General features: G+C 38.1%; 1 protein-coding gene across 11 annotated transcripts in view; it reads left to right on the top strand.

Moving 5' to 3' along the window:
- RUNX1T1 (RUNX1 partner transcriptional co-repressor 1) overlaps window positions 1-27,134 on the top strand; it is a 148,674-nt gene that overhangs the window by 13,717 nt on the left and 107,823 nt on the right. For 2 of the 11 annotated variants that reach the window (XM_009213307.3, XM_009213305.3), the window contains exon 2: window positions 13,552-13,724. The exons of 3 other annotated variants lie outside the window; for them this stretch is intronic. In XM_009213307.3, the coding sequence (XP_009211571.1) occupies window positions 13,637-13,724 (88 nt within the window). In that variant the 5' untranslated portion in view covers window positions 13,552-13,636. Of the gene's footprint in view, window positions 1-6,705; window positions 13,725-15,948; window positions 27,020-27,134 lie in introns of those variants that run through there. 6 more of the 11 variants (XM_017962165.3, XM_009213306.4, XM_003902959.5 and 3 more) reach the window with 4 other exon arrangements.

The following is a 27,134-nucleotide window of genomic DNA, read 5'->3' as shown; positions in this document are numbered from 1 at the left end:
GAATTATGTAGGAATAAATCTGTTTATGTAGTGAGGAGGGAACTAAAGAGTTTGGGTCTTGTCCAGGGAAAATTGCCTTTATGCTTTCCCCTCATAGTTACTGGACAAGATGATGAACTCAGTGCCTGGGGGTAGGAGTGAGGGGCTGGAGGCTGAGGTGGATGGGGTTGCTTGTGTTTAGCAGGCATTCACCATAGCCCTGGTCTCAAAGTTTGGACTCACTCCACTTGGAAAATTTAGAAAATTACCTCTTTAAGCCATTTTTTGGAGAGAACCTAGTAGCAGCGTATTTAATTGAACTTGGGCACATTATCATCTGGCTAGGAAACAGATCTCAAGACAGACTGAAAAATTCTGTTTGAAGAAATTGTTTGCCACTGCTTCTAAAATAACTAAGTAATTCAATTATTACCTATTGATTTTGTACTTTAGTTTGTAAAACTGTTGTAGGTGATTAAAATATAGACATTATTAGAGATTTGATTCTAATTTGGGTGGTTATAAATAGTAAACCCAGGCTAGGGTTTCTTTTGAACTTCAGAGTTGTTGGTATTCTTCTGGTTTGATCAAGGTGAGCACTTCCTCATCATCCAAAATGACAGTGGAAACTTACTGTTTACTAAGATGTTTGGGATTGATTTGGCTTAGGAGTAATATTTTCATCTGTCATTGGAAATGGATGCCACAGGAAGCACTGTTGCTTCATAGGTTGTAGAAAATTTTTGCGTTGGTATTCAGAGTTCAATGGAAAGTCAAATTGAAGTTATTTGCCACAAAGGAGAATGTCTTAAGAGTATATAGACAGCAAACTCTTAGTTGGTACTAATTGGGTTGAATATTAGCAGCAGTAATGGTAATTTGTCTAAAGAAGCTCAAGAAATGGGTGGCTGTTGATAATATGAGGGGAAACAGTGTCAAACAGTAATAAGTTAGACATGGCCATGTGCTGAGATAATTAGAGCACTAGGAGAGAGAACTAGCTATGAGATGTTATTATAAAGAGTATCTGGGAGGACTCTTCCACTAGACTTTTTGGAGAATCCACCTAGTAACACTTACTGAGGAGATCAGAGCCTAATATTAGGAAAGCAGATCAATAATGGTACCTGAAAGGGTTGGCACAGATCATGATGCCAGGGAAATAGCGCAGCAGTATTGTAGAAAATATTTCAAATGAACGCTGACAAGTGGAGAATCAGAAATTAGGAAGTTATCCCCACTGGTTATAAGCATGATACAAGCTGTGCTTTAAATGCAGTCTTGGGAAGTTGATTAGACTAGCTTAAACTAGAAGTACTACACCCTTTTCCCTAACCTCAAGGTACAGGGGCATGTGAACTGTAAGACAGGTCACGGACGACTAATAGCTTATTTTCTGAGTCTATGCATATGTTATGTACACAGTGATGAGCAAACACAGCTGGGAAGAACAGCAGATGATATTGGGACTGGAACTGGGTGTTTATCAGACTGACATAGTAATCCTCCTTTCCTGTGAAAGTGTTCTTTTTAAGTGACTGTTAGGATTCTGTAACTTTTATCATGTGTCACACAAGAAGTGTCCTTTACTCCACAACTCCTTTGCTCACCTATCACACATTTTCATTCTCCGTTTCAGCTAGATTTATTTAGAAATGAGGTCCACATTCAACATCTGATGAGAAACAAATGTGGACAATGAATTCTCATCCTTTTGTTTAAATAAAGTTAGGTAGGTCAGTTCATGTCTAAAGGAAGAGTTAATGTAACCAGTCTCCATTGATGTGCCTGAGATTTGAGTTGGCTCAAGATTTGAGATTTGAGAGCAGGCATAAAATATTGGAGGAAAATATAGGTGAAGAGCAATAAAATGAACAACCCATTAAACCTGATTTGACTATTTACAAAGAAAGTCACATGCTGTTTTGGTAACCATGGTAAAAACACCTTTTACAGCATCTGATAGAAAAGTAAAATGTTTACTCTTGGGAGTGAATCTGAAGTACATGGATAAATATTTAGTAAATGTCTTCTATGTATAAAGCTGTGTGCTAGGTGTAGACACAAGCACGTAGTCGGCTAAGTTTCCACTGAATGATAAATTCACTCAGGACAAATTAAATAGCTACAGAGATGGTGGAGCTTGATCAGTTACCAATTAAATGGTACAGCAAGTGAGATTTTAGAGGCAGGTGTGAATTGAAATTTAAGCTTGTCTTGAGACAGGTAGGATTCATCAAGGCAAAGTTATTGTAATAGGATTGTAGTAAGTTATACAGTAGGAATAGGGAGTGCAGAAGCCTAGATATGGAAAAGACCTTTGGAGGAGTATTGGGGTGGAGTAGGGGTGGAGAGAGAATAAATTAATACTGTGGCTGCAGCAAAAAGGGCCCTTGGGTGATGAATGGGAAATGAGAGCAGAAAGATCATAAATGTCTTAAATATCCATTTTGATTTAAGCTTCAACTTCTGAATTCACCAGATATTTTTCAGCTGTGTCCTGTGGAGTGCCTCAGGGTTGGGAGGTGGCATGGAGGGGTCCCAGATTGGGCACAGGGTCTTCCATCCCCTAACCACCATAAAACCAGAATAGCTCTGCTTTTATAAGAAATTGCTTTATATATTTGATTTCCTAACTGGACTTCTTTTGAACAGAGGAGTCCATGGTAAAATAGATCTTTATAAAACCAAGGTTAAAATAAAAATTGAGCTAGGCAAAGGGAACCCCTGGACCCAGTAACAGTTGTGTTTGCAAAGAGTTGGTCCTAATGTGAGGGGCCAGATGGACTGGAGGTGGGGAGAGCCTGGAGGCTAAGGCCAGGCAGGAAGCTTGTTGCTGCGGTTTAGGTTTGAGATATTGCAAAAGGATGACCAGTGTTGGGTTTGTGGGATGAGAAGGAAGAGGCAGGGGCAGGAGGTATTGCAAAGGAAAAATAATTAGCACTTGGATAGAGCAGTGGATTTAGAGAGGGGGAAGTTATTAATACCAGCCTGGATTTAGTATCAAGTGCTCTTAACTTGCCAGAAGCTGGGAATCACTTCAGGTGTTTGTTTAGAGGCAGCTTTGCTACCCTACCCCAGACTCACAGATTCACAGCTTCTAGAGAAGAGCCTCAGAATTTGCAGACCTCGGTCCCAGGGCTTCTGGTGGTCCCAGCTGCCTTTGGGAGATGGTGACAGGGCTGTCAAGTGGTGGGTGTTCCTTAAAACGCGGTTGTTACATAAAAGATCTGTTATTTACCACTTTAGGACTTGGCTCCCTCATGTGTTTAGCCTCTTTCCATGGATTTCAAACTGTTCTTTGAGTTTCTGTTGTGCAGGTGCCCTTGGGCCATGCAGGAGCATACAAAGTGGTCAGGTGGGCTGGTTCTGGGACCCTTAACTTCCCCTTTGACCAGTGCAGCCTGCTTTATACATTTCAAACATGGACTTCTGTTTGTAGAATAACGTATAAAACGTCTTTTAATCCTAACATGGTAAGAATGAGAGAAGGTAGAGATGACAGCATATGGAGTTAAGGAGTAGCTGATGAAAGCAGTGCTTGTAAACCAGCAGGCCTCAGACTTGGGCTCAGTCCTCTTGTGGGAAGAGGGAGCGTAGTTATTTAAAGGTGCTTTTGAACCTAGATTCATTTGTTCAGTACCCCAAGCTCTGTCTGTAGACCAAATATTTTTTCATGTAATGATATTTTTCTTTTCTTTTTTGAGGCGGAGTCTCGCCTGTCGCCCAGGCTGGAGTGCAGTGGCACGATCTCAGCTCACTGCAAGCTCCGCCTCCCACGTTCACGCCATTCTCCTGCCTCTGCCTCCCAAGTACCTGGGACTACAGGCGGCCGCTGCCACGCCTGGCTAGTTTTTTGTATTTTTTAGTGGAGACGGGGTTTCACCATGTTAGCCAGGATGATCTCTATCTCCTGACCTCGTGATCCTCCCGCCTCGGCCTCCCAAAGTGCTGGGATTACAGGAGTGAGCCACCGCGCCCCGGCCCAATGATATTTTTCAAATCTACTTTAAATGAAAACAACAAAAAATGCATTAAAATCTACTGAGTTTAATAGAAATGTCTGTCCATTTTACAATCAACAGATAGTAAACTAAAAACTATCATATGCTGAGCCATCCTTTTTTTTTTTTTTTCCAAATGGAAGAGTTGTTTTGGGAAAGTAAAGGAATTTCTTTAACATGTTAAAGAGCGTTAAATCCTTATTGCTCACTTTAGTTGTCCCCTATGTGAGAGATTTTAGTTATTGGAAGAAACAACAAAAAAATCTACCTGGGTGAGGACTTTCAGGATATAGTTCATTAAGATAATATTATTCCAAGGTCTTTATCTTGTTTTGTCTGATAACATTTAATTTAAAAACATGGTGGTAATTCTTTTTATTTTTTGAACTTTAACCATATTTGGAGTTTGTGATTTTGTTCTAAAATCTGCCGGAATTGGACTTTTTAAGACTTTTCTGCCTCTGTAGTGAATTATGCTTGATAAGCACTAATTATTAAGCATAAAAACATCTTTTTTTAAAGAATGAAACATTTATGTGTGTTGATACAGAATTCTTCCTGAGATGTATCATTAAATGAGCAAAGCAAGGAGCAGAAGAATGTCTGTAGAATGCTACATTTGTACAAAAAAATGCATAGAATTCTACTTGTGCAAGTATATACAAGAATCTGACAATAGTGCTTGCTATTAGGGAAGAAAGCAGGGCCAGGAAGTAGTGGTGGAAGGAGCCTTTTTGCTGTATATCCTTTGGTACTCTGAGTCGTTTTGCAAATCTTGTGCTCGTGTCACCCAGGTTGACTGGTCTGGGCCTCTGGAGCCTTCCAGGGGGAAGTGATGCTGCTCTTCCCTGCCAGAAGGCAGTCAAGTATAGTGATGAAGAGACCTAACTCCCCAGTGCTTTACCACTTACCTCCTTTAGCTACCCTTTTCATGTAGAAATAATTCTCATCTGGATAATAATGGCATGGCCTCATAGTGTGGTCGTGAGGATGACATGATACGTGTGAAGGACAACCTTCAGTAAAGGGTTGCTTTTTCTCGGCGTCTGACTTGATGACTATGGAACCGTTCATCACTTTCTTCTCTAAACCCCAGTAGTCTCTCTTTGGCTGCTTCTTTATTCAGCAAATCCTTAATAGATAATCCGGCCCTGATGGACACTGGGGGATATGAGGATGTTGAAGACAAATGACGCCCTGCTTTGCCAGGCCTTTCCTGGACCTCTCTCTCTCAGCCTTCTCTAAGACCCTGGGTTGCTTCACGTTTGGACACCTAAGCCCTTTCTGCAGGGAAACCAAGCTTGGCTCACTTTGTCCTCTCCTAAGCCTCTAGTGACACTTTGATGACCCTTCTTCCCCAAAGATAGAATTTACCACATCCAACTCTGCTATCATCCATGCAATTCAGACTTCTCTGCTGGTTTGTAAGCCCCTTGAAAGTGGGAGTCTGGAACAGTTGGGATACTTTTTAATGCTTTGTTAAATAGTTATTGAGAGCTCATGCCTTGAACTCAAGTGATTTACTTAAAACTGTCCTGAAACATTTCACTGCTGAGACTAAAGTGAAATCTTTGGTTCCAACAGCGTGTTGGTTTTTTTCTCAACCTCTTTCCACCATGGTCGCTTTCATTGTGTTCTCTTGTCATAGAATGCACAATTTATTGCTGTTATATTTTGGCTTATAAGTTTTGGCAACTAAAAAAAATACAATAAAACAAAAGCAAAATCTACCCCATTCCCACCTCCTGCTCCAAATGAAGCACCCCATCTTTTATTTTTATTTTTATTATACTTTAAGTTCTGGGATATATGTGCAGAACACGCAAGTTTGTTACATAGGTATACATGTGCCGTGGCACCCATCAACCTGTCATCTACATTAGGTATTTCTCCTAATGCTATCCCTCCCATAGGCCCCCAGTCTGCGATAGGCCCCAGTGTGTGATGTTCCCCTCCCTGTGTCCATGTGTTCCCATTGTTCAGCTCCCACTTATGAGGCAGAACATGCGGTGTTTGGTTTCCTGATCTTGTGATAGTTTGCTGAGAATGATGGTTTCCAGCTTCATCCATGTCCCTACAAAGGACATGAACCCATTCTTTTTTATGGCTGCATAGTATTCCATGGTAGATATGTGCCACATTTTCTTTATCCAGTCTATCATTGATGGGCGTTTGGGTTGGTTCCAAGTCTTTGCTATTGTGAACAGTACTGCAGTAAACATACGTGTGCATGTGTCTTTATAGTAGAATGACTTATAATCCTTTGGGTATATACCCAGTAATGGGATTGCTGGGTCAAATGGTATTTCTGGTTCTAGATCCTTGAGGAATCGCCACATTGTCTTCCACAGTGGTTGAACTAATTTATACTCCCACCAATGGTGTACAAGTGTTCCTATTTCTCCACATCCTCTCCAGCATCTGTTGTTTCCTGACTTTTTAATGATCACCATTCTAACCGGTGTGAGATGGTATCTCACTGTGGTTTTGATTTGCATTTCTCTAATGACCAGTGATGATAGATGAGCTTGTTTTCATGTTTGTTGTCTGCATAAATGTCTTATTTTGAGAAGTATCTGTTGATATGCTTCACACACTTTTTGATGGGGTTGTTTTTTTCTTGTAAATTTGTTTAAGTTCCTTGTAGATTCTGGATATTAGCCCTTTGTCAGATGGATAGATTGCAGAAATTTTCTCCCATTCTGTAGGTTGCCTGTTCACTCTGATGGTAGTTTCTTTTGCGGTGCAGAAGCTCTTTAGTTTAATTAGATCCCATTTGTCAATTTTGGCTTTTGTTGCCATTGCTTTTGGAAAACACGCCATCTTTAGGTGAACTATGAAGTGATCAAGCCACTTGGATCTTCATAGATGCACACTGTAACTTTTTATTTTATTTTCTTACCCTGAAGTTCATAAATTGGCTTTAATAAAGGATAAGCTTCTTGAAATTATAAGCAAAATTTTATGTATATGGACATTTTTATGAGATCGAACAATTTCTTTGATCGAGGGTCCAAACAAGGCTAAAAACCACTGTAGTGGTTTCCAGATTTTCCCTACCAGATTCACTCCGGTTGTCCCTTAGTTGCCAGGGTCTCCCTCTTCTTCCTCTCCCTCCTCTCTTCCTTTGGATACCTGTATCTGCTTTCTGGACAGATCTCCAGGCTGAGCACTCTTCCTCCAGAGCCCTTCTCCCGACATTCCTTCCCATCCAGTCTGGTCTTTTCTCTGACATTGTGTGGGATTCCAGCTGCTCTACTGCCTGATGAATCAGCTTCAGAACCACAGATGGTACTGAACAGTGAGGTAGGTCCATCTCAGCCTGAGATGCCGTGGCTCAGAATGCGGAAGTGGTAATGAGTCTCACTGTTTCTTCTTCAGGAAACCTTTTTATTTGAAGAGACAGTTTCGGCAGTGCAGTCTTCAGTTTCTTAATGCAAGTGACTGGACAATTTTAGACAGCAGTGTGTGGGGCCTCAAGGGAGGCCTTGATGGAATGAGGTTTCCATATTGTCTTAATACTGACTTGTGAGTGAGCTTATTTCATAAGTCACTCTTAGAGATCTACTTTCTTGCCCAAGATGACCCTGTGCACATGATGGGGCAAGGTCTGAACCTAGATTTTCTTCAAGGCTTCACTATTCCAGGGCTTACTACTCTCCTGGAGTTCTTCAAACCCTACCACATAGGAATTTTCTACATGAACAGGGTCAGCCACACCAATGCAGCGGGGAATGATACTAAAGTACAAATGGAAAACTATCAAAACTTTTCACTGCACTTAGAAAAGTTACCGTTTAGAGTACAAAAATACCACAGTTTTCCAAATTTCTGAGAGACAGAGACAAAGGGAGGGAGGAAGAGAGGAAAGAGGGAAAAGAGAGAGAGAGAAAGAGAGAGAGAGAGATCAGCTGATAGGAGCAGCAGCAACCAGGCCATGCTTGCAGCTGGACAGTTGTTGTAGCCTCTTAAGATGTGTGACCATCAACCACGAATGCAGATATTTCCAAAGTCCCATTTTTCTTCCAGGTGGAAATTGCTGGCATGAAACAGATGCCTTTATTTGGAGAAAGCAGTCTTTGTAAATGATTCTGGTTCTCTCTCCTCTTATTCCCTAGAGAGAGTCTTTCACAGATGAAATTAGATTAAAAAAAAAAAAAAAAAAAACCTACCAAACATGAGTTTGTGTGTGTGTGTGTGTTTTTTTTTTTTCCCATCACGCCAAAATGTTTTAGAGCCTGCAGCTTAATTCCACGTATTTTGGTTTTGTTGACTGATCCTAGGTGTTTTGTTTTTATCACTAATAGTGTAGTAATTACTTTCAGAAAGTAAAAGATGATAATTGTACTGATATTTTTGAGTACTGACCTTTGCTTTCATTTATGTCATATTTCATTATATTAAAATAGGTACTACCTCTTTTCTAGTATCAAATGATAAGAACTGAGCACATTGGATGAAATAATACTTGCATTGGGAGCACTAAGGTAGGCACTTCACAAGTATTATCTCCTCATATCATCCTGGTAAGTTAGGTGTTATTATCTTACTTTGGAGATTTAAATCTGAAGCTTAGAGAGATTAAGTGACTTGTCCAAGGTCAAATAGCTGATAAGTAAGTGTAAGAACTGAGATTCCAGTCCAGCCAGAGTGTGTATACAGTGGGCTTCTAAATGGTCAGCGTGTGCAGGCCATGGTTATTTATAACACTTTATTTTTTGAAAATTAAATTATATCTGCAACAGAGAAGATATTTAAGAGCTTCCTACCATTTAAAATTGCCTGGTTTGTTAACTCATTGGTCATATTGCATTGTTGGTACTTAGTTGGTTGTCTACCTTCTGATTAATTTGTTTCTTAAAAATATTTGTAGGATTTTGAAATAATGCCTTATCCCAGGAGAAAGGGGCTTGAAGAAAGACCAGACCATATTCCATTATCAGTTATTCCCTGTTTACTCAGCCAGTATTTAGTGAATGCCTTTTGTGTGCCAGGCACTGTTCTAGGCACTGGGTGTAAGCATTGTTGGATAAACATGGCCATGCTCTTGCAGCCTTGACAATGGAATGAGTAGAGTGCATCAATGTAGGATCCAAAGGTGTAAGAAATTAAATGGGATCTCATGTCTGCAACAGCTGACACACTCAATTGTGAGATAACTCAATGCATAAAAAGCTGCTAGAGTGCACTTATGCCTTAAAGGTTGTGTGGACTGTGCTGCAGTTCCCAGTCACAGTGTCCTGCTGCTCAGTGTGGGACAAAGGGCTGGCTTCATAGCCGTGAATGCCCTGGGTGACTTCCATGCTGCCCTATCTCTATATAGCACCAGCGGGAATGGGCTTCTGTGAATAGTACCTGGCAGGTAAAGGGTTGCAGAGCCTGATATAGACCTAAAGTGCTATAGTATAAAGAAGAGAAAAAGATCACGGGCCCCAGAAGTAGCCAGGGAAAGGTTTGCCAAAGTCACGGGGATTGAATTGGGCTTTTGTGGCATTTCATTGAGTGGGATTCATTTGTTTTTCTTTTTATTTGGGACTACTACAACTGTGTTCCTAGTCCAGTTCCAAATGTGGAGGATAGAGTAATGAGCACCCCAGATAAGACCCTAGCTCTCGCAGACCTTGCAGTTTGGGGGTGAGAGAGGGAGAAAGATAAAAAAGAAGTTACTAAGATTATTTCATGTAGTGTTAAATATAATTAAGACAATTAAGAAACAGTGTTAGAATGATGCAGGGGTTGGGAGGACATGGTAGTGAGTCTTGATTTCAAATGGTTGGGGAAACCATCTCTCAGGCGGTGACTCTTGAACTAAAGCCTGAGAGTTGAGGAAGAACTGGCCATGCAGCAGTCTATGGGAAGGGCCGTGAAGTCAGTGAACGAAGCCATGAGCATGAGAGGAAGCGTTCCGTCAGGGAGTTTATCCAGTCAGAGAAGAGCTGTACTCTGGAAGGGCGTGGTTGGAGTGGAGGCTGAAAACTGTAGATGAGTGCCAAGTGACGGAGGGTCTTATATGTGAGATTAGGCAAGAATAAGGACTGTGTGTTTCTGTGTGTGGATCTAGGAGATGAGTAGTTAGAAGAGAGAAGGAGAATCTGGATGAGTGTATGCATGGAAGCTTAAGGAAGCTTGTGAAATCAGGATAATGACATTTAGTTCACATGCCCTGCAATGAGGGGCACCCAAATCACACAGTGTCTCAGTAGCTTCCTGTTGGAAGTTGAATATAGTCCTAAAGTGAAGCATATATGGTGCTCTGTTGACTACTCCTTCAAATTGAGAGACACAGAATTGCCTACAAAGAAATGGTGAAGCTTTGACAAAGATAAGCTATAATCCAATGCCAGGAACTGTACTTACCAAGGTAATGTTTCCTAAGTCAGATATAATATAACAGATTCCTTTTGTGGTGATTCCCCTTGGAAACAAAAGCTAATGGTACATTTGTTCATGTAAAAGAATAGCTTTTATGATATAAAATGTTTCTGTGAAGGAAAAGAAAAGAGTTAGAGCTAAGGTTTGATTCAACCCCGGTTGATAGATAAAAAGAGGTGTGTTTAAATGCTCATTTTTGGAATAACCATATATCATTTACTAAAGGAAAAAATGCCCCAATGTTGATAGAATTCTCTAGAGAAACATGTTTAGGCAGTGAAAGGATTCCTGGCAGTGACTGAGAAATACAGTAATGGGGACTGCACTTGATCTCTTTTGAGGTTGATTCTGATGTGTGTAGTCTTTACATCCTATTAAATTTTTGAAAGATAAACTGATACAAGAATGATTTGCCAAGGCCATATGAGGTTAACTGAATTCAAATAGAAGGTTCTCTCAAGTTATTGCATTCCTTAGAAAATAAATACATTGCGCATATGGTTAAGATTGATCAAAAAAGTATTCTGTATGCCAGTGATTACATTCCCATCTGTGATTAAGGTTTTCTGTCTGCATCTGGTTTTCACATTATATTTCTGTAACAAGAATCCTTTATATAGCAGAGTTCACTTTCTGTATTTTCTATTAGCTGCAGCTTGAACTACTGCACGGATCGCAGATTTACACATGTGGTTTTCATTACTTCATACCATTGAGAAAAAGTAATATTTGTTTGGGAATGTATGTTTTCCACAATTTCCATGGTAATACAACATGTTGAGCCTTTTAAATAACACTTGTAGAACTACAAATTGTTTGAGGCATTCTGCTCTTGGTGGAGCTTAGCTTTTAAACTTTTCTCAGTATGTTCCCCTCGTAATGAGGTTTTACAAATTTGAGGGCTAAGCATCCAGATCTGAACAAAGCAAGTATTAAAGATAGAGAAATTTTATCATTTCCGTGTGACAGACTTCAGTGTGGGATAGGTCTCAGAGATACCTGAACATCGTGCTTATTACCATTACTTATTTTATTATTATTTCATATTGGAAGGTCATTTAATGTGTTGGAGATATGAAGCACAAATGTGACACTCCAGTCATTATTTTGAAAAATCCAAAGATTAGTTCATTTTTTTTTTTTTTGAGTTACCCTATTGATTGTGATATATTGTTTCATATATAAAATAGTTGTGGGGAAAATCCTCATAGGTAACTTTAGATTAACATTGTATATTGTTTGAAACTGTATTTGTATACTATGTTAACATTTAAGAATTTATAAATATGCACATTTAAAATATTTTGTTGTCACCGTGTTCCTGCCAATTTTCTTCATTCACTTCAGAAAACTCTGAATAAAATAGATACTACCAGTGAAGTTAAAAAATAAAGTAGTATATTCCAAATTGAGAGATCATTTTTAATTGAGAAATTTGTTTTGAAGTTTATCACATGGTAATTTTATGTGCCTCAAAACCAAGATTACACCATTTTTGTTAAACCCAGACATTGGTCTGGTATTTAGCAGTCATGAGAAGGAAGAAATAGACTTAGACTCTAGAGGATTTGTATATGCTTTGCCTGGTTTGTTTGTTCAATAGAGATTATTAACTATGGCTCATACAGGGGCATGATCCACTTTTGTCAGGCTCTCTGATGGCTTTTGTTGATGGTTGCTGAAGCACAAAATATTATGATTAAATCTAAGAAGAGCATACATTTTCTTTTTTCCCAATATTTTTTAAGTCTCTCTATATAAAATGTATTTTACCTTTGTACAGAAACATTGGAAATAACAGAATTGTGCAGAAAAATTACCCATATTGCCATCTTCCAGAAATAATCATATTTAACATCTAGATGTATTTACTTTCAGTCTTCCCTTCTGTGTGCACCCTCCCCCACTCCACTATTTGAGTACCTACATAATGGATATGTGTACATATGTTTATATATCTAGGTTATATTATTGAATTTTTTTGCTTTATCATTTGTTAATGAAATTGTTAGTATTCACAGTAAGCTAAATGTTTCCAAGATCCAGCTGATTGTCTTTGCTTACTGCAAGGCAATTCCCAACGAAGAAATATCTAGTAATGTATTTTAATTAATCAGTACTTATTTAATTTTTTAACCTTAAAAAACAAGAAACAACTGATTGCATCACAAAAGAATCATAATATGGCACTTAAACTACTTTTTTTTTTAAAAAAAATAGAATCTGCTTGTTTTATTTACATCAGAATATGTTCACCGATTTTAATTTCTAGGAAGTAATTTGGTCTCAAAAAATAGCAACAGCCTTAGTAATTCCTTTTGAGACTGCTTTTGTAAATCTTTCTTCCCTTGCATTTGTTAAGTTCCTACCTTTTCCTACCTTATATGTGTATGACTGTGCTAGACCCTTATGTTTCCTAGTTGGTAAGAATTAAATACCAATACTTCATAGTAGTGATAGTAGTGGTAGCATTTTTAATCATAGTAGGTGAAGAATAGACACTCAATAAATATTGTGAATGAACAAATTCTAAATTTGTCAAATATAGCAGAAAAAATGAGAAAATTTATATTATTAAAAGGAAAAGAATGGTGTAGAAGTTTGTTGATTTGCTAAAATAATTCAATAATATTTGTTTTAGTAATATTTTTTAACTATTACATAAGGATTATTCTTCACTGTTGTTTTAAATTATGTGAGCTAATGGCAATATTGAAATTTCAGAACAGCAAAAACAGTATTTGAATAATGAAACGAACCACTTTGTTTTGAAGCAGGATTAACTTGTGTGTAAAATTCCATAAATAATAATGTCTAAATTGTTTTCTAAAGAAAACATAATATCTGACAGATTTTTTTTTTTTTTTGAAACAGGTAAAATGTGACACATTCTCTTAAGGTATTGATGTGCATATCTTTAAAACCAATTTAAGAAAGAAGAGCTTTCAGGTTCAGAATGTATCCAGCTTTGAGTCAGATGATTGGAAAATTAAGAGTCCTTTAGAAAACATCATGATAGGAACTGAGACAATGGGGATTGTTTTGGATTCTTCTAAAATTTAGAAGAGCTTGTATCTGTTTTTTTGAAAACAAAACAAAACAAAACTGGCCTAGTGTTATCATGTAAACAGATGGGTATGATACTTCAGACTGGTTGTGATATATGCATTTTTTTTCCCTTTGTTGTTGTCAATAGAAAAGATTGATCTCTGGGCTGGTGAACATAATCTCTGTCCCAGTCAGAAAAGGAGAGAGGAAATTAGCAGAGCGATTGGTGGAGAATGATATCTGTCAAAAGAAACACTTGGAGAGCACTGAGTTTAGTAATAGGTGACTGCCGGAAAAAAGGGAACTTTGAATATTGTCAAGGTAAGGAACAGACAAATATTTTGATTTTGCAATTTACTTACATACCAGAAAAATCAATCTATTTTTTTCCAATAAATTATAATTGTGAAGATTTTCTTTTTTTCTTCCTTCTTCTAGTGCCTGTTCTATTGTATGTTTTAAACATTTGTATTTGAAATCTTTGGGTGCGGGGATTGGGTGGGGATCAATCTGGTGGTGGGAACCCTGTTTGATAGTTTTGGGTCTGAATATATCAAATGATCAAGTACCAAATTTTTTCACCCTCTTCTTGTTGCAGTGCTTCTTGCCATGTTTCATAATACATCTGTTATAAGCTGAGCAATACTTGGAGTTAAAGAGTAAAAACTATGCCATGATTTCTGTGTTTATTGTAACGAGGAGATGGTGTTTTCTGAAACAGTTTGTTGACTAAATAGGCAAAAAAGTGCCTTTCAGTTTATTATTTCTTCTGATGTATTTGGATCTTTAAAAAACTTTTAGGCAAATGTCACTTCCTAAGCAGAGTTCATTCCATAGACACATTAAGAAAAAAGGTGATATCTGCATTTAGGAAAACAGCAAATATAAACTAAATGTATTGCCATTTGGCAAGAGACTTCTTAGAGTCTGCAATATTTGAAAATTCAAGGAAGCCCTGGATTATAGGAGAGAGTTCATGTCTCCTGTAGCCAGCTCCATTCCAGGTTTAGTGGATAGTGGACTTGTACAGAAGCACCAGGGCATAAGGAACCACTGCTAAGAAAAAGTTGAGAGTCAACACAAATGTTGTGTGATACTGGTTGGCACTCTAGTGGTTGGGAAGAGATTTTTAAGTTCTGTGACTGACTGACTACGTAGAAAGAGGGGGAGCGAAATATTCACCCTTGGTGACCACTGTTCTGGAAACATCACTGCTGGCGTCCACGCCACAATCTCTACTCTTGCCAGTTTTACAAATGCTTATCGGCTTGTTCTTAAAGTTCTCAGGAAGGTGTTGGAAAATAAGGTTTTTTTTTTTTTTCTTTTTTTTTTTTCCTGAAAGACCAGAGAAAATGGAGTAATTCCTTGTGGAATGATACACTCCTTTGGGGAAGCCTTAATCATGATTTGGTTTTTGTGTATTTCTCTTCCATTCATCCCTCCTCCTTCATATTGTGATGACGTTCTTTTAATATAATTAATGAGAGACATCAATTCAAAAGAGAAGGCAAGGAGTTCAATTGTTTAAACAGTGGAGACATCTCCCATGACTACTTCTCTTTTCTTAACCTTATGCACTGTTGTTACTAATCATTGGTTTTTTGAGAACTCAGATCTTGGTTGATTAGTCTTCTAAAGTCTTGCATAGAGAAAAAGAAAAGGTATCAATGTCTTAAAGGAAACAAAGTAATAACAATAACCGTCCCACTTTGGAATTGTTTTCTTGTCATCTTCCACCAGCTTGGGCTTCCAAACAGGATGGAACTCCTTGCTTTCTGCCTTATGTATCTGCATGGGGTTTGTATTAGTATGATAAAGATATCTAAGATGCACATTAAAAATTGAAAAGGATATTGGATTTTAAAACTTGAACATATTGCAGATATATAGAGTTACTATCTTTACCCACATGCATTCCATCACAATCTATTCCTTTCTGGTCATGTGGAATATGTCTGTGGCCTGCTGGTGATGAACCATTGCAGCATGGAAGATCTATATTGAAAGCAAAAATGCATGACAAGAACACATATCTTAATATAATTTTTTAATGCATTTATTTGTTATTCATGTACGGAACACCCAACATCATGTGTCAGAAACACGATGTGCAATTTCTTCTGTTTTTCCTCTCTCTTTCTCTCCTACGCTCCTGTATGTGTGGTGTGTGTACATACTTTAAACATGATGTGTGTATACACATACACATATTTGTATTGACCTATTTTATAACTGTTGAGTTTTCTTTGTTTTCCATGTGGAATTAAAAATTTACTTCTAGGCTGGGCGTGGTGGCTCATGCCTATAATCCCAGCACTTTGAGGGGCTGAGACAGAAGGATTGCTTGAACCCAGGAGTTCTAGACCAGTCTGGGCAACAAAGTGAGACCCCATCTCTACAAAAAAATTAAAAATTCAGGCGAGTGTGATAGCGCATGCCTGTAGTCCCAGCTACCTGGGAGGCTAAAGTGGGAGGATTGCTTGAGCCCAGGAGTTCGTGGCTGCAGTGAGTTATGATTGTACCATTGCACTCCTGCCTGGGCAACAGTAAGACCCTGTTTTTAAATAAATGAATAAATACAATAACAATAATTACTCCTAGTTTTTTTCCTCTTTGTAATAATATTAGATGTATAGAAATATGGGATTCAAACTCAAGAAGTTGAGAAAACAGAAATCACATACTTTACATTTTAGAACTCCTGGAATCCCCTGGGCTTTTAGAGTTTTGGAGTTGTAATTTAGAAGCAGATAAAGCAAAGGACTACCCATGGCTGAACAGTCGGCATTGTGAGTGAGAATGGCCTGAGGTGGCGCCAGAGAGTCTGGTCAGTGTAGCAAGTTTGAAGCAGGCTGGGGTCTCCTGGAGATGGGCCTCTGTTAGGGCAGTGGCTGGGTGGCAGGGGGACGGGAAATGATACTAAAGGGGTTTGCCACCAGCTTGGGTGGAAGCTGGTAAAATGAGAAAGCTGGTGTGTTTCCCACCTGGTGTTTTAAAGCATATCCAAGGTAGACACAGTGCTTGGTCCTCTAGAATGCTACTTGGAGCTGTTCTCCTGTAATTCCTGCCATTGTAGGGACCAGACATATTTGGGACACCTAGGAGTGGTAGTCTGCCCTGAGGAGCTTGCTGTCATAAGCCATTGAGGACAGTTCTAAGAAGGGTGTAGTATTTGGCATATTAAAAAGATCCATATGCTTTCTAAAAGGTGTAAGAGGAAGCAGCTTGGGAGGAAAGAATGACAGGAAACTTTTGTTGCAAAGGGTGTGTGTTTATGTTCATTCATATCATAGAATGTGATGTATAGGTAGTATCAATTTTTACATATTGTGTGGGTTTCAAAAGCTACATTTGTATTTTGAAAAAGGATTATTTTAAAAATGTTGATGTAGATGATGCTATGTACCTTTATATATTGGCATCTTTGTTAGGAAGAGGAAAGTTATTTTATTAAGTAAAATTGCTGCTTTTAGAGAGTATCTGCTTTTATTTTTAGTTTTTCTTGGTCATGTTTGAGGGGTCTGATAGCATTAATGGGCTTTACCCCACATGGAGCTTTGAGCTTATTGTAGCACTGCACACTGATCCCAGGTCAGTGTGATGCGTGAAATCAATTTATTTGAATCTCTTTGCCTCTATAGGAATTTGGCAGCATGCCAGTTGTTTTCATTTAATGTTCTTTGTGTTGAACACAGACAAGCAGGCATGCTTTTGTATTCTTCTCTCTTTTGGTCTGTGTCTCTTTCAGCCAATATTTTACTCTATGGATTTTGAGATGAAAGAAGAAGATATTATTTATATGATTCTAATCATTGTTTAATTATATATATTCATGTATCAATATACCAGTTTCTTATCTTTTAAAGGATATGTTTGATATTGCTGAGTTTTAATGGAGACTTTGCACACATGAAATATTTTAGAGCTTTGTTTAAATAAAATTTTTGATGAAACATAATAAACCAGATCGTAGATGGTATTTGCTTACATTAATTACCACTATCAAAATTTAAAATAACAATGTTAATTACATAACACAACAAATGTTTAATTTGTAAACTGGACTATCAAAATTATTTATTTCTTGGTGAGCCTTCTTTGAATTTGAAGATTTACACTTTAATCAAGCGTGTTAAAAATTATAATTATTTGAGTATAATTTTCTTTGATCCATCTTGATTAAGAGACCAGCATTTTACATAGATTTGGTATATATGAATTTTTATGAAGTTCCTGCTATTAGGGTAGTTTTTTGTTTTTTAAAATTTGGAGGGTAATGACTGGGAATAGCATAGAGATTTTTGTGACAAATAAAATCAGATCTTTCTCTGGATGTTTTTGTAGGCAGGACTTGTTTCTGGGTCAGCTTTAGGAAGAGGTGGAGAAGGAAATGAGAGAGAGTGAGAGGAGAATGTTCTGTTGATGCTCCGGGCAGTTCTTGCGGAAGTTGATATGCAGAACCATGGAGCCGCAGCTTCGGGGTCAGGCTCATACCCAGCAGCCCTGCTTCCTTGTTTAATTACCTGAAGAGCAAAACAGTCAGGCTGGGAGTGTGTGAAAACCCAGTATCTCTCACAGCCGCCTGGCGCTCTGACATCCTGCAAGGCCAGCCCTGTCTGTCCGCCAGCGTCAGGCTGGCTCAAACCCTAGGTTCCTTTCTTTCGGGAGGCATTGTGTGGAAGAGGGTTTGGTCAGGAATTTGAGGTTCCTGCCAATGCTGTGTCCCCTGCTCTCCCCTTTTGGACCACACTGACAGACATGCTTGATTAAAAAAAAAAAAAGATCTAAGAATTTGGCTTTATTTTATACTTCTGGCCTTGCTATGAAACAATCTGTTTCAGCAGCAACAGACGTTAACCAGTAGAGGGCTGGCCTTAGTTTGTTGGGTTCTTATTTTCTGAGTTCCCATTATATAGTGTCCTATGTGTGTTGCTCTTTTCCGGTCAGACTCATTAGTAGTCTGGTGTGGAGCTAGTAGTTCAGAGATTGCTTTTATGAGGTGGTTTTGGAATCTTAATCTGCCCATGAAAATAGAATAGTCCACTTTTTAAAAAAGGTGATAAAACTTTTATACTTGGATGTTTTTTTCCTTTTCTTGGAATTGGAATATGGTCTTTGACATTTGCTGTGGGAAGGGCCACACTCTTTGACAAAGCTGGGGGTGGTGAGAAATAATATTTGCACGGTAATGCGTGGCCAATTTGGGGGTAACATGGGATAAATATTCTGAGAAGTGCTTGGAGATGGAGCCATTTGGGAGATCCCATGTATATAAGAGGATTTTTATCTTACCAAGAAGAAATCCAGCAGGTTCTCTGTCCACACTGTGGGCTGATGAAATGTCTTTGCTGTGGGTTGGGGAACAAAGGTGGTGGTGATGGTGTTTCCTGCAAAGGGAGGGGAAAGTGTGACTACATGTGCAGTGATTTGGTTTTTCCAACTACTTCATTAGGATTCTGTCATGCAGACTGAAGGGCATTTACCCTTTAGATGCACGTATGTGCCTCCCATTAATGTTAATAGGAGTTATGGGCATGTAAAGAGAGCAGTATATACCTATGCCTCGTGCATAAGCACAGCTCCAGGGAATTTATTCTGTCCTTTGCAAATAATAAAGAGATTGAGCTTTGCAGGGAAGATTTTAGTGGGAATTATTCTAAAAACTTGTTTTTCATATCACATTTATGGAAGTAATGTCAATGTTTTATATATTTGTTTACCACTCCAGTAAAACATATATAATCATTTAAATAATTGCATTAGCCTGGTGCGCCTTGTGATGGAGCTGGCATCATCGTGATCTATTATGCACAGCGTAAGTAGCTCTGCCATAAGTGTTATGTGTATCCTCAGGCATGTGCGTGTTTATTTATGTATCAGCCTGCTACATTTCTTTAAGAGTATTTCTCTTTTCAACATCAGTATAAATATGAAAAAAGAAAACATATAAATATATTTTAAGCCACAGTCAATATTCCTAACTAGTGTTCTCCTCCTCCAACAAACTCTTGTCAGGTTTCTTTCAAGCTCCAACTTTTTTGTAGTTCTGTCCACGTGGACTCTTCTTAAATGCAGGTAACATTGGTAACATTAGGACCATGTGTAGCATTATGCTTTGGCAGCAGAGAGTGTATAATATTATAATGTGAGAAAAATGTGGAAGTCTTTGAAAACTGAATGGGGAGAATTGTGGCTTGCAGGTGGTGTCAGAAATGAAAGAATTTGGGTTTGGAGCCTTGAACTGAGGGTGATCAATAAGAGTGACCTGAAATGCAAGAAAAAAAATCTGTAGTAGAAGAGAATGGGAGGCAGTGAATTACTCTGGAAAGTGACGGAAAAACATATAAATAATTGTGGATTTGTGTCAATTTACCAATCGGAATGAACAAAGGACATTTAGGTATATTGGGTAAAAAGGTACAATAATACATAATTTTAATAAGATTTTGGTATATGCAATTAAGCTGTAAAAGCAAATATACTATGCTGGGTATTATTTGAACAAATAGAGCAGTTTTGGAGTGAACATTTGTAGTATAATTTGTTGTAACTAAAATTCATTTTTGAGTAAGTTTGAATTGTTTACAAACGTGGCAGTTTAGTATGTATGCATAGATTTTGATAATTTGCAATGTGGAGAGATAGAAGCGGGGAATTTGTTAGAGATGAAAGTCCTGTGAAAGAAAACATGATGAAAAAAATTCTGGGATTTTTTTTTATTGCTGTGTATTTGCTCCACCTGGTGGATTTTGTTGAAAGTGTTTTAATCCTTGTTAATGAAAAGAATACTCTTTAGACAATTTCTGTGAACTATAGGGGAATCTTTTGTTTTATTTTTGTTGCTGTGTAAAATAGTTTAATTCCTATCTAGGTCAAAACATTTACATGTTGTTTGTTCAGTTCTTTCCATGTATTGAAAGTAACATTTTTAAAAATTCAAAATATAATACATGCTCATTTTAGAAGATTTGGGAAATACGGAAAAATAAAAAAATAGAGAATAAATATTGTATATAATTTCACCACCCACAACAATTGCATTATTTTTAAGAATAGATATTATCAGAAGAGAACCAGGTTGCTTTTGAATTTATTTAAAATGTGGAATGTTAAATATTATGCCAAAGTATGATGATGATGGTGATGATTACTATAATTATTTTTGGACAAATACTATCCTTAGAATTCCCAGGCTCCAAAATAATGAATATAATCAATGTTCATCAAGAATTGCTTTTATTAAGCTTCATGTCTACAGAAGGCAAAGGGAGTAGAGATTAAAGGTATCTCATGTATTCATAGGGTTGTACATAGCGGTGGTAAGATCTGTTGTTTGCTGGGCTTAACACAGATTGCTTTCTCTGGAAATCTTAAGGATTCAGTTGTGCTTTGATCATCTTATTGTTTTCCTTAGGTTATTCTTTTTTTCTCCTGCAGTCTCTCACAGCTCTGTAACAGAAGGTGAAGTTTTGAAAACAGTGTCTCCATATGCAAGGGATTTGGAGACCTTTTTATTGTCTTTAAAATTGTCATTCATAGTTCTCATTAGCATTTATTGTTGCAAGCGTACAAGCAGAAAATGTGAAATTGGTATGTCATGAATAGCCCCACAGAGCTCTCGAGCCCTCCGATTTTGCCTGCAGTGTGGTGTGGGCTGGGCTTTGAGGGAAAGCTGTCCAGATGGCTGCCTGCACTAGAGCAGAGCTGCAGGTTTTTGTCTCTGGTGCTGAGAGGAGGGAAAGTTCATTGGAGCATACGCCATCACCCTTGCGTTTTAACAAAACTAACTCGCCATTAGTCAAGATGAGGAGGTGGTGACATTGAAACAAAGGTTTTCTATATAGTGTTACAGTCCTTGTCAAATGAATAAGAGATGGGTAGTTAGGATGTCTTCCATGTTATCTGAGTGATTTTTGTAGCTATACAAAATATGAGAAAACTGTAAAAGGTAACTTATTTGCAGATTTACATTGCAAATGTATAGTTTTTAGGAATTGTTTTTATGGGAAATGCTTTTACTTGAAAAAAACAAGAGTTAACCTAGCTAGTGTTCAGCCTTGTGGATTAATAAGGAAGTGTTTTGCTTAAAAATTAAAAAAATAATTTAACCTCTTGTTAGTGCCTATGTAGGCATCTATCTTTAACTGTATTATTATAGTATGTTTAACATTCGTGTTAAATAGCATAAAATTTAATCAGTGCAAGTGTTAAAAGCTGTTATAGCATTTCAAAAAATTTTAAAATATTAGACATTGAAAATAAGTTGGTGGAAATGAACTACAATATATTGTCAGATTTTAAAGGCATTGGCAGTATCAGAAACAATTTGTAATAATTAGGAATATAGATTTTGTTTACTTTCAGTGTGATATTTTGTCTTAAACAGACTTCATTTTTGTACACATACACGTAAATGCACACACAACTTAAATGTACTAATGCACATCGTTTTATTCATGTATACGAGGACATTGTACTTCAACCAGAGTTAAAAGTCAAATATATTGCTTGAAAAACTGTCAGAATGATATCACTAATATTTTATTCTGTAGACGTTGAAGATGGAAAAAAGAATATCAGAGAGACTATTTGGCTTATCAGTTTAGGAAGTCATTTAAAATATTTTAACATTGGAATCTTCAAAGTACAGTTATAGAGTCCATTATTAACTCACTTTAACTGCTGGAGATGCAAAAATCAAAGTGACCTGAGTCCATGAGTTTGACATAAGTCATAGGTGAAGGCTAGGGGTTGTGACTTCTAGCTCTCAGCCTGCCACTTGCCCTGGTAGATGAGGATTTCTTAACAGACCTACGGCATGTCCTCCATGGGCCACTGTGTTCTATAGTGCTTTGGCTGACTAGTTGGCAAGTGATTCAGGCAGTAAAGCTTTTCTGCCTCTGTAATGTCTGTATAATCACCTATTAAGACAGGTTTCCTCTATCCAGCATGTTTTCTTTTACTTTACTCCATCTCATTGCTAGCACTTAGACTCTCTTGGACAGCCCTAAATAACCCTTTGACCCCATGATGTTTATACACCCTTCAAATTCTTAAGATGGCAATCATGTCTCCTGTTCTTTTGTCATCTGAGCAGAGTTCTTGGGGGTTCTTCTGTGGGCTGGCTGAAAGTTGAGGAGGTGCAAATGCTTGCCAATCATTTCCCCCAAAGGAAATATTTGAGGGAATAGCGTAAATGTGTTTAGTTGTTTACAACAGACATTTATATAAGGGAGCTAAAATGACAGATAACCTCTTAACCTTGATGGAATACTTCAATGAACTTTTCCACTTAGTTTTTTCTTTTTCCCCACCTCTGTCTCACTTATTTCTTGTGCTTGGCTGTATTTTACATTGTAGCCTAAATAAAACAAACCATTTGTGTTTTTTTGCAGACAAAGTATAATTGGATTTATCTTTGTCAGGGGACAATCTATTACGGCTTTTATTTAATACAGTTTCAGATGGCTTTCGGTGGCAGAAACAAATTAATGTACATTTTTATTAGGTGTTGTATCTATTTAATTGACTGTCAAAGTGATGAGAAGTTAGGAAATCATCCAAAAGAGAGGTCCATCTCCCTTAGCCCAACAACTCACACATTAGGTAGGTTTGCCTTGTCAGTGGGATGCCTTTAGAAAACACTAATAGCTTCCAGCTGGGTGGAAAATCAAAACCTTTGGGGTCTGACAAAACTAGCAGATTTGAATTTGAAAGCAGAGCTAATGCCTCCATTTTATTTTTTACCACTCGCCCATAAAACATTATTTTCCAATATGTCAGCCTCATTTGGTGGCCAGTGGTCTGAAATTGAAAGTGGGACAAGCAAGCGGAGAAATCTGGACATTAGTGAGTCCGCCCTTTCAAGCTGGTGTGCCACTTTGTGGAAGGGTCTCCCCTAAGAGCAGGGGGGTCTTAATGACCATTCATCAATGCTCATTGGGTGATCATTGAGTGCCTTCTCATTCAGTTTATCAAGTCTTGCACATAAAAAGTCAGAATAAGCCTTATTCAGCTTTGTTAAAGCCAACTAGGAGTAAAATGCTCCATTTGAACCCATTTTGCCCTTGTTTTTTCACTTTGTTAATGCAGCCCTGCTTAAATGAGTGCCTTTATTGGGTCCGTTAGAATATCTGAAACTATTAATTCTCTTGTATTGAATAGCTGGTGGCAGGCCAGAGCAGATGGGGTAGGAAAGTATTTGGTTGGGTGTATTGCTTTCAATTAGGATCAATGAGGTTTCAGCTCCTTTGAATTAACTCACTTAATACCCACTGTGTGAAGTCACAGTGTATCACAACAGCCTGCTAGAAGCCCAGAGGAAAGTTGAGAAGACCTGTGGAAAGGCTTTAACTCAAATTCTCCCTTCACCAGTGTAGAGAGCTTTCCTGAACTGCAGACCATGTCAGTAGACTGCTAGTCCCTATTGCTAAGTCATGTTTGAACAAAGGAAAAATTTGTATTTAATGGAAGTTTTGTTGTGGACATAAGTGAAAAATACCTTGGAATAATATGGTACCATAATGTCTTTCTAATGAATGATCTAAAGTTGTTAGAAAACAACTTACGTATTTGCTTTTCTGGGAGCCCAGCATTTTGTTGTTGATTAAACTTACTGGTTTGGAAAGTGTTGATTTAGATGACTCTTTCTAAAAAATTGCCGTAAAAATGGGCTGTGTTCTTAATTCAGTGACACACATTAACTGATGAGGTTCTCCTGAGGAAGTACTTAATTGGTAAGGTATTCTTTGTTATTAATTGGGATATATTTTAGTTTTATAAAACATGTTTCCTTATGACAGTGTTTTGTACTGGAGAAAACTTTTGCAATATATATTGTTTTTTCTCCATTCACTTGCATAAATGCATTCATCACGTTATTGATTGTCTGTTTTTATTATACAATTTGGATGTTAGAGATCTTGGCTCCATATCCTCCTTTTTTTTTTTTTTTGTTTTATGAACGGAAAGTTATTTCTGTCTAAGTAACTGTGTAGAACTACGTATCCAGGTTTCCCTATTCAGGGAGAACTGCCAAATGGGGTTCTGCTTTTCTTGCCTCCATGGATTAAAGAATAAGAGGAGGAAACTGGTTCCTTGAGAAAATGCTGAACTAGTCTCAGATGCACACACATTCAGCTAGGCCCCTCTGCAATCAGACTTCTAGGTGAGAATCTCCAGGGATCCAGGTTTTGTTGACGTGGATCAATTTAAAGTGGCAATTACTGTAGTCAGATAACAGCTTAAAAAGCCTTTTTACACATAGAAAAGATACATAATCACACAGCATATGGAAGTTCAATTTTCTGAGCTGCGGTTTAGGGACTTGCAGTGTACCGATATTAAGACCCCATTTTAAAACCAGATATCATCCAGTTTTCTCAAAAGTGTATTGCATTTTGTCATATGATTTTCTGTTTTAGAAGTGATTCACCATGCATATTGATGAAAGGTTGGGTTTCCCACTGTGAAAATGTTTTCTTTCTAACATAAATACAGTACTAAAAAAAAAAAAAAAAAAGAAAAATCAGTGGCATGTAGCATTAAGTGGCTTTTTAAAAATACTCTCTTAAAAAATGAAAATCTACTGATTTAGGATGCTGGATTCTATAAAGGCCCTTATAGCAGGACTTAATTGATTATCACACTCATGCCTGCTATAAAGCTTTCTGTCATAAGAATGTTTGAGCTTGGTGCTTAACTGTACTGAAATCCATTACAGAGAACCTCATTACCAGTGACATCTAACTAAGATGAACAAAAAGATTGGCCTCATAAATAGGGTGCAGTATACTATTAGTGACAGAACAGAGTAATCATTATGAATTGTAGTCTTTTTACAAGTTGTCTCTGACAATGATGGATTTTTGAGGGGTTTGCTGGATAAAGCAGCCCTTCTTGGGTATAGTATTTAGGGGCTGTAGAAGTTCTTATTGATTGACACTGTTTATCAAAGAGAATATATTTTTAGTCTGTGCAGAGGGAGAGTGTGTGTGGGTATGCTTTGAAACAGGTTGTGTGCACTCTTGGAAAGAGGTGTAGGAAGATTGAGTAGGTAGAAGTCAGAGTTATTGCCTCTGTTTTCAGAATTTTTTGGAGATAGCAAGTAGTGTGGAAATCCATCTGACAAGGGCTAAAAGCATATGGAAAGTGTAGGGTAAGTAAAGGACATGTTGGGGACTGTGAAGGAATGGCAAGAGTTAACGGGAATGCTCCTGTCTATCATGTTCATTGAGCTTGCAGGCTGATCAGAGGACCCTGAGTGGAATTGTTTCTGTGTTGATAGTGGATTGTGCATACGTTGGAAAGGTAAAGCCTGAGGGATCTACCTCATCATGTGCCCTGTTGTTGAAACAAACACAGACCTAGGGAAGATTTGCAAGTGTAAAACTGAGGAAGAGTTTTAGGAGAGAACAGTATTTTCCTTCTGCCTGGCATTGTTGTGTGTTTAGAAAAGGCATGCAAGGCAGGCAGGCGTATGTTTCTCCTATGAGGCAGGGATGTTTTACAAAGGACTAAAGAGGGACTGCTGAGAAGAAAATAGCCAGCTTTAGATAAAGCACTATAACAAAGGCTCCTAGTTTTATATATCATGGTGTCCATTAAAGCTTAATAGGGAAGAGTCCATTGAACCTGGCTGGGTATGTGTTATTCATGGGAAGGATAAACATTTAGGGGTGTGCAAAAAAAAAATCAGAAATCAGGAGGACATGATTGTTCAGCTTTTGAAAAGGCTTTACAATGAAGATTTTGTTTTTATCTCCCATGGATCTTTATGCAAGGTAGAGGAAAGTAAGCTGAAAATGTTTGGAGCAGATCAACCCAGGGATCCCAGGGGGTTAAAAGCACTCGAGTAAAATAAAAGTGGTCAGCTCTGCTTCTAAAAAGTGTTCTATTTTACACATACTACTGAGAAGCTGACAAAAGGAATGATTCTGATACTTTGTTCAGGATGATAAACTGGCACAATATACAAAGTCTTATAAAAATGTTTGTAGACTGTTTGGGATTTCCAGTTGAATAAACAAGCTTTGAGGTCTGTGCCTATTTTTTTTTTTTAAATATAGTTCCCAATTATGGCTGTGAAAATGAGAAGATGAAGGGAAGCCTTTTATTGTGAGCGGTGGTAGGGGGCCAGGTCTACAATGCTATCTTTTGGCAAAATAAGGGTTAACCTTGAACAGGATGGGGGTGGTGGTGAATAAATTATTCGGCATTTAGCTTATCATTCCGAATTTCACTTTTTGCTTTTTGGTGCTCTGAAACTTGCGGAGAGAGGTAGAGTGCTAAGGGGAGGGTAGGGGTTGTGATACTTTGCACACACATCCCTGTCATTGTTCTGCCTGAAGAGACAGGGCTGGGTTCAAGGCCACATGTGCTCCTGTCATCCTCCACATTTCTGCTCCAAGTGCAATCCGGAGTGTCAGCTCTCCATCTGTCTCTGCCTGGCAGGCGCACGCGCCCAGCACCCTGCCTCCGGCGATGCCGCCCCAGCCCCTCTGATGGCCCTCCTCTCTGCTGCCACTCATTCCAGAACAGGAGGCATGAGCCCGGAACGCGCTTGCTTTTAGGAGACAGCCACTTTCTGTGTGGTACGCTGGATTCAAGGATGCCTGGTGAGTTAGCCCTGTTCTGTGTTCTCTCTGTTTTTCCAATGAAGAAAGCTTACTTTCTATTATGCATGGAAAATACCTTCTGCCCCACAGCGTATTGTATCTGATGTGGGCAGCA

The sequence above is a fragment of the Papio anubis genome, chromosome 8, assembly GCF_008728515.1.
Source record: "Papio anubis isolate 15944 chromosome 8, Panubis1.0, whole genome shotgun sequence".
Taxonomy (NCBI): domain Eukaryota; kingdom Metazoa; phylum Chordata; class Mammalia; order Primates; family Cercopithecidae; genus Papio; species Papio anubis.
This window is presented reverse-complemented; position numbering and strand designations above follow the sequence as displayed.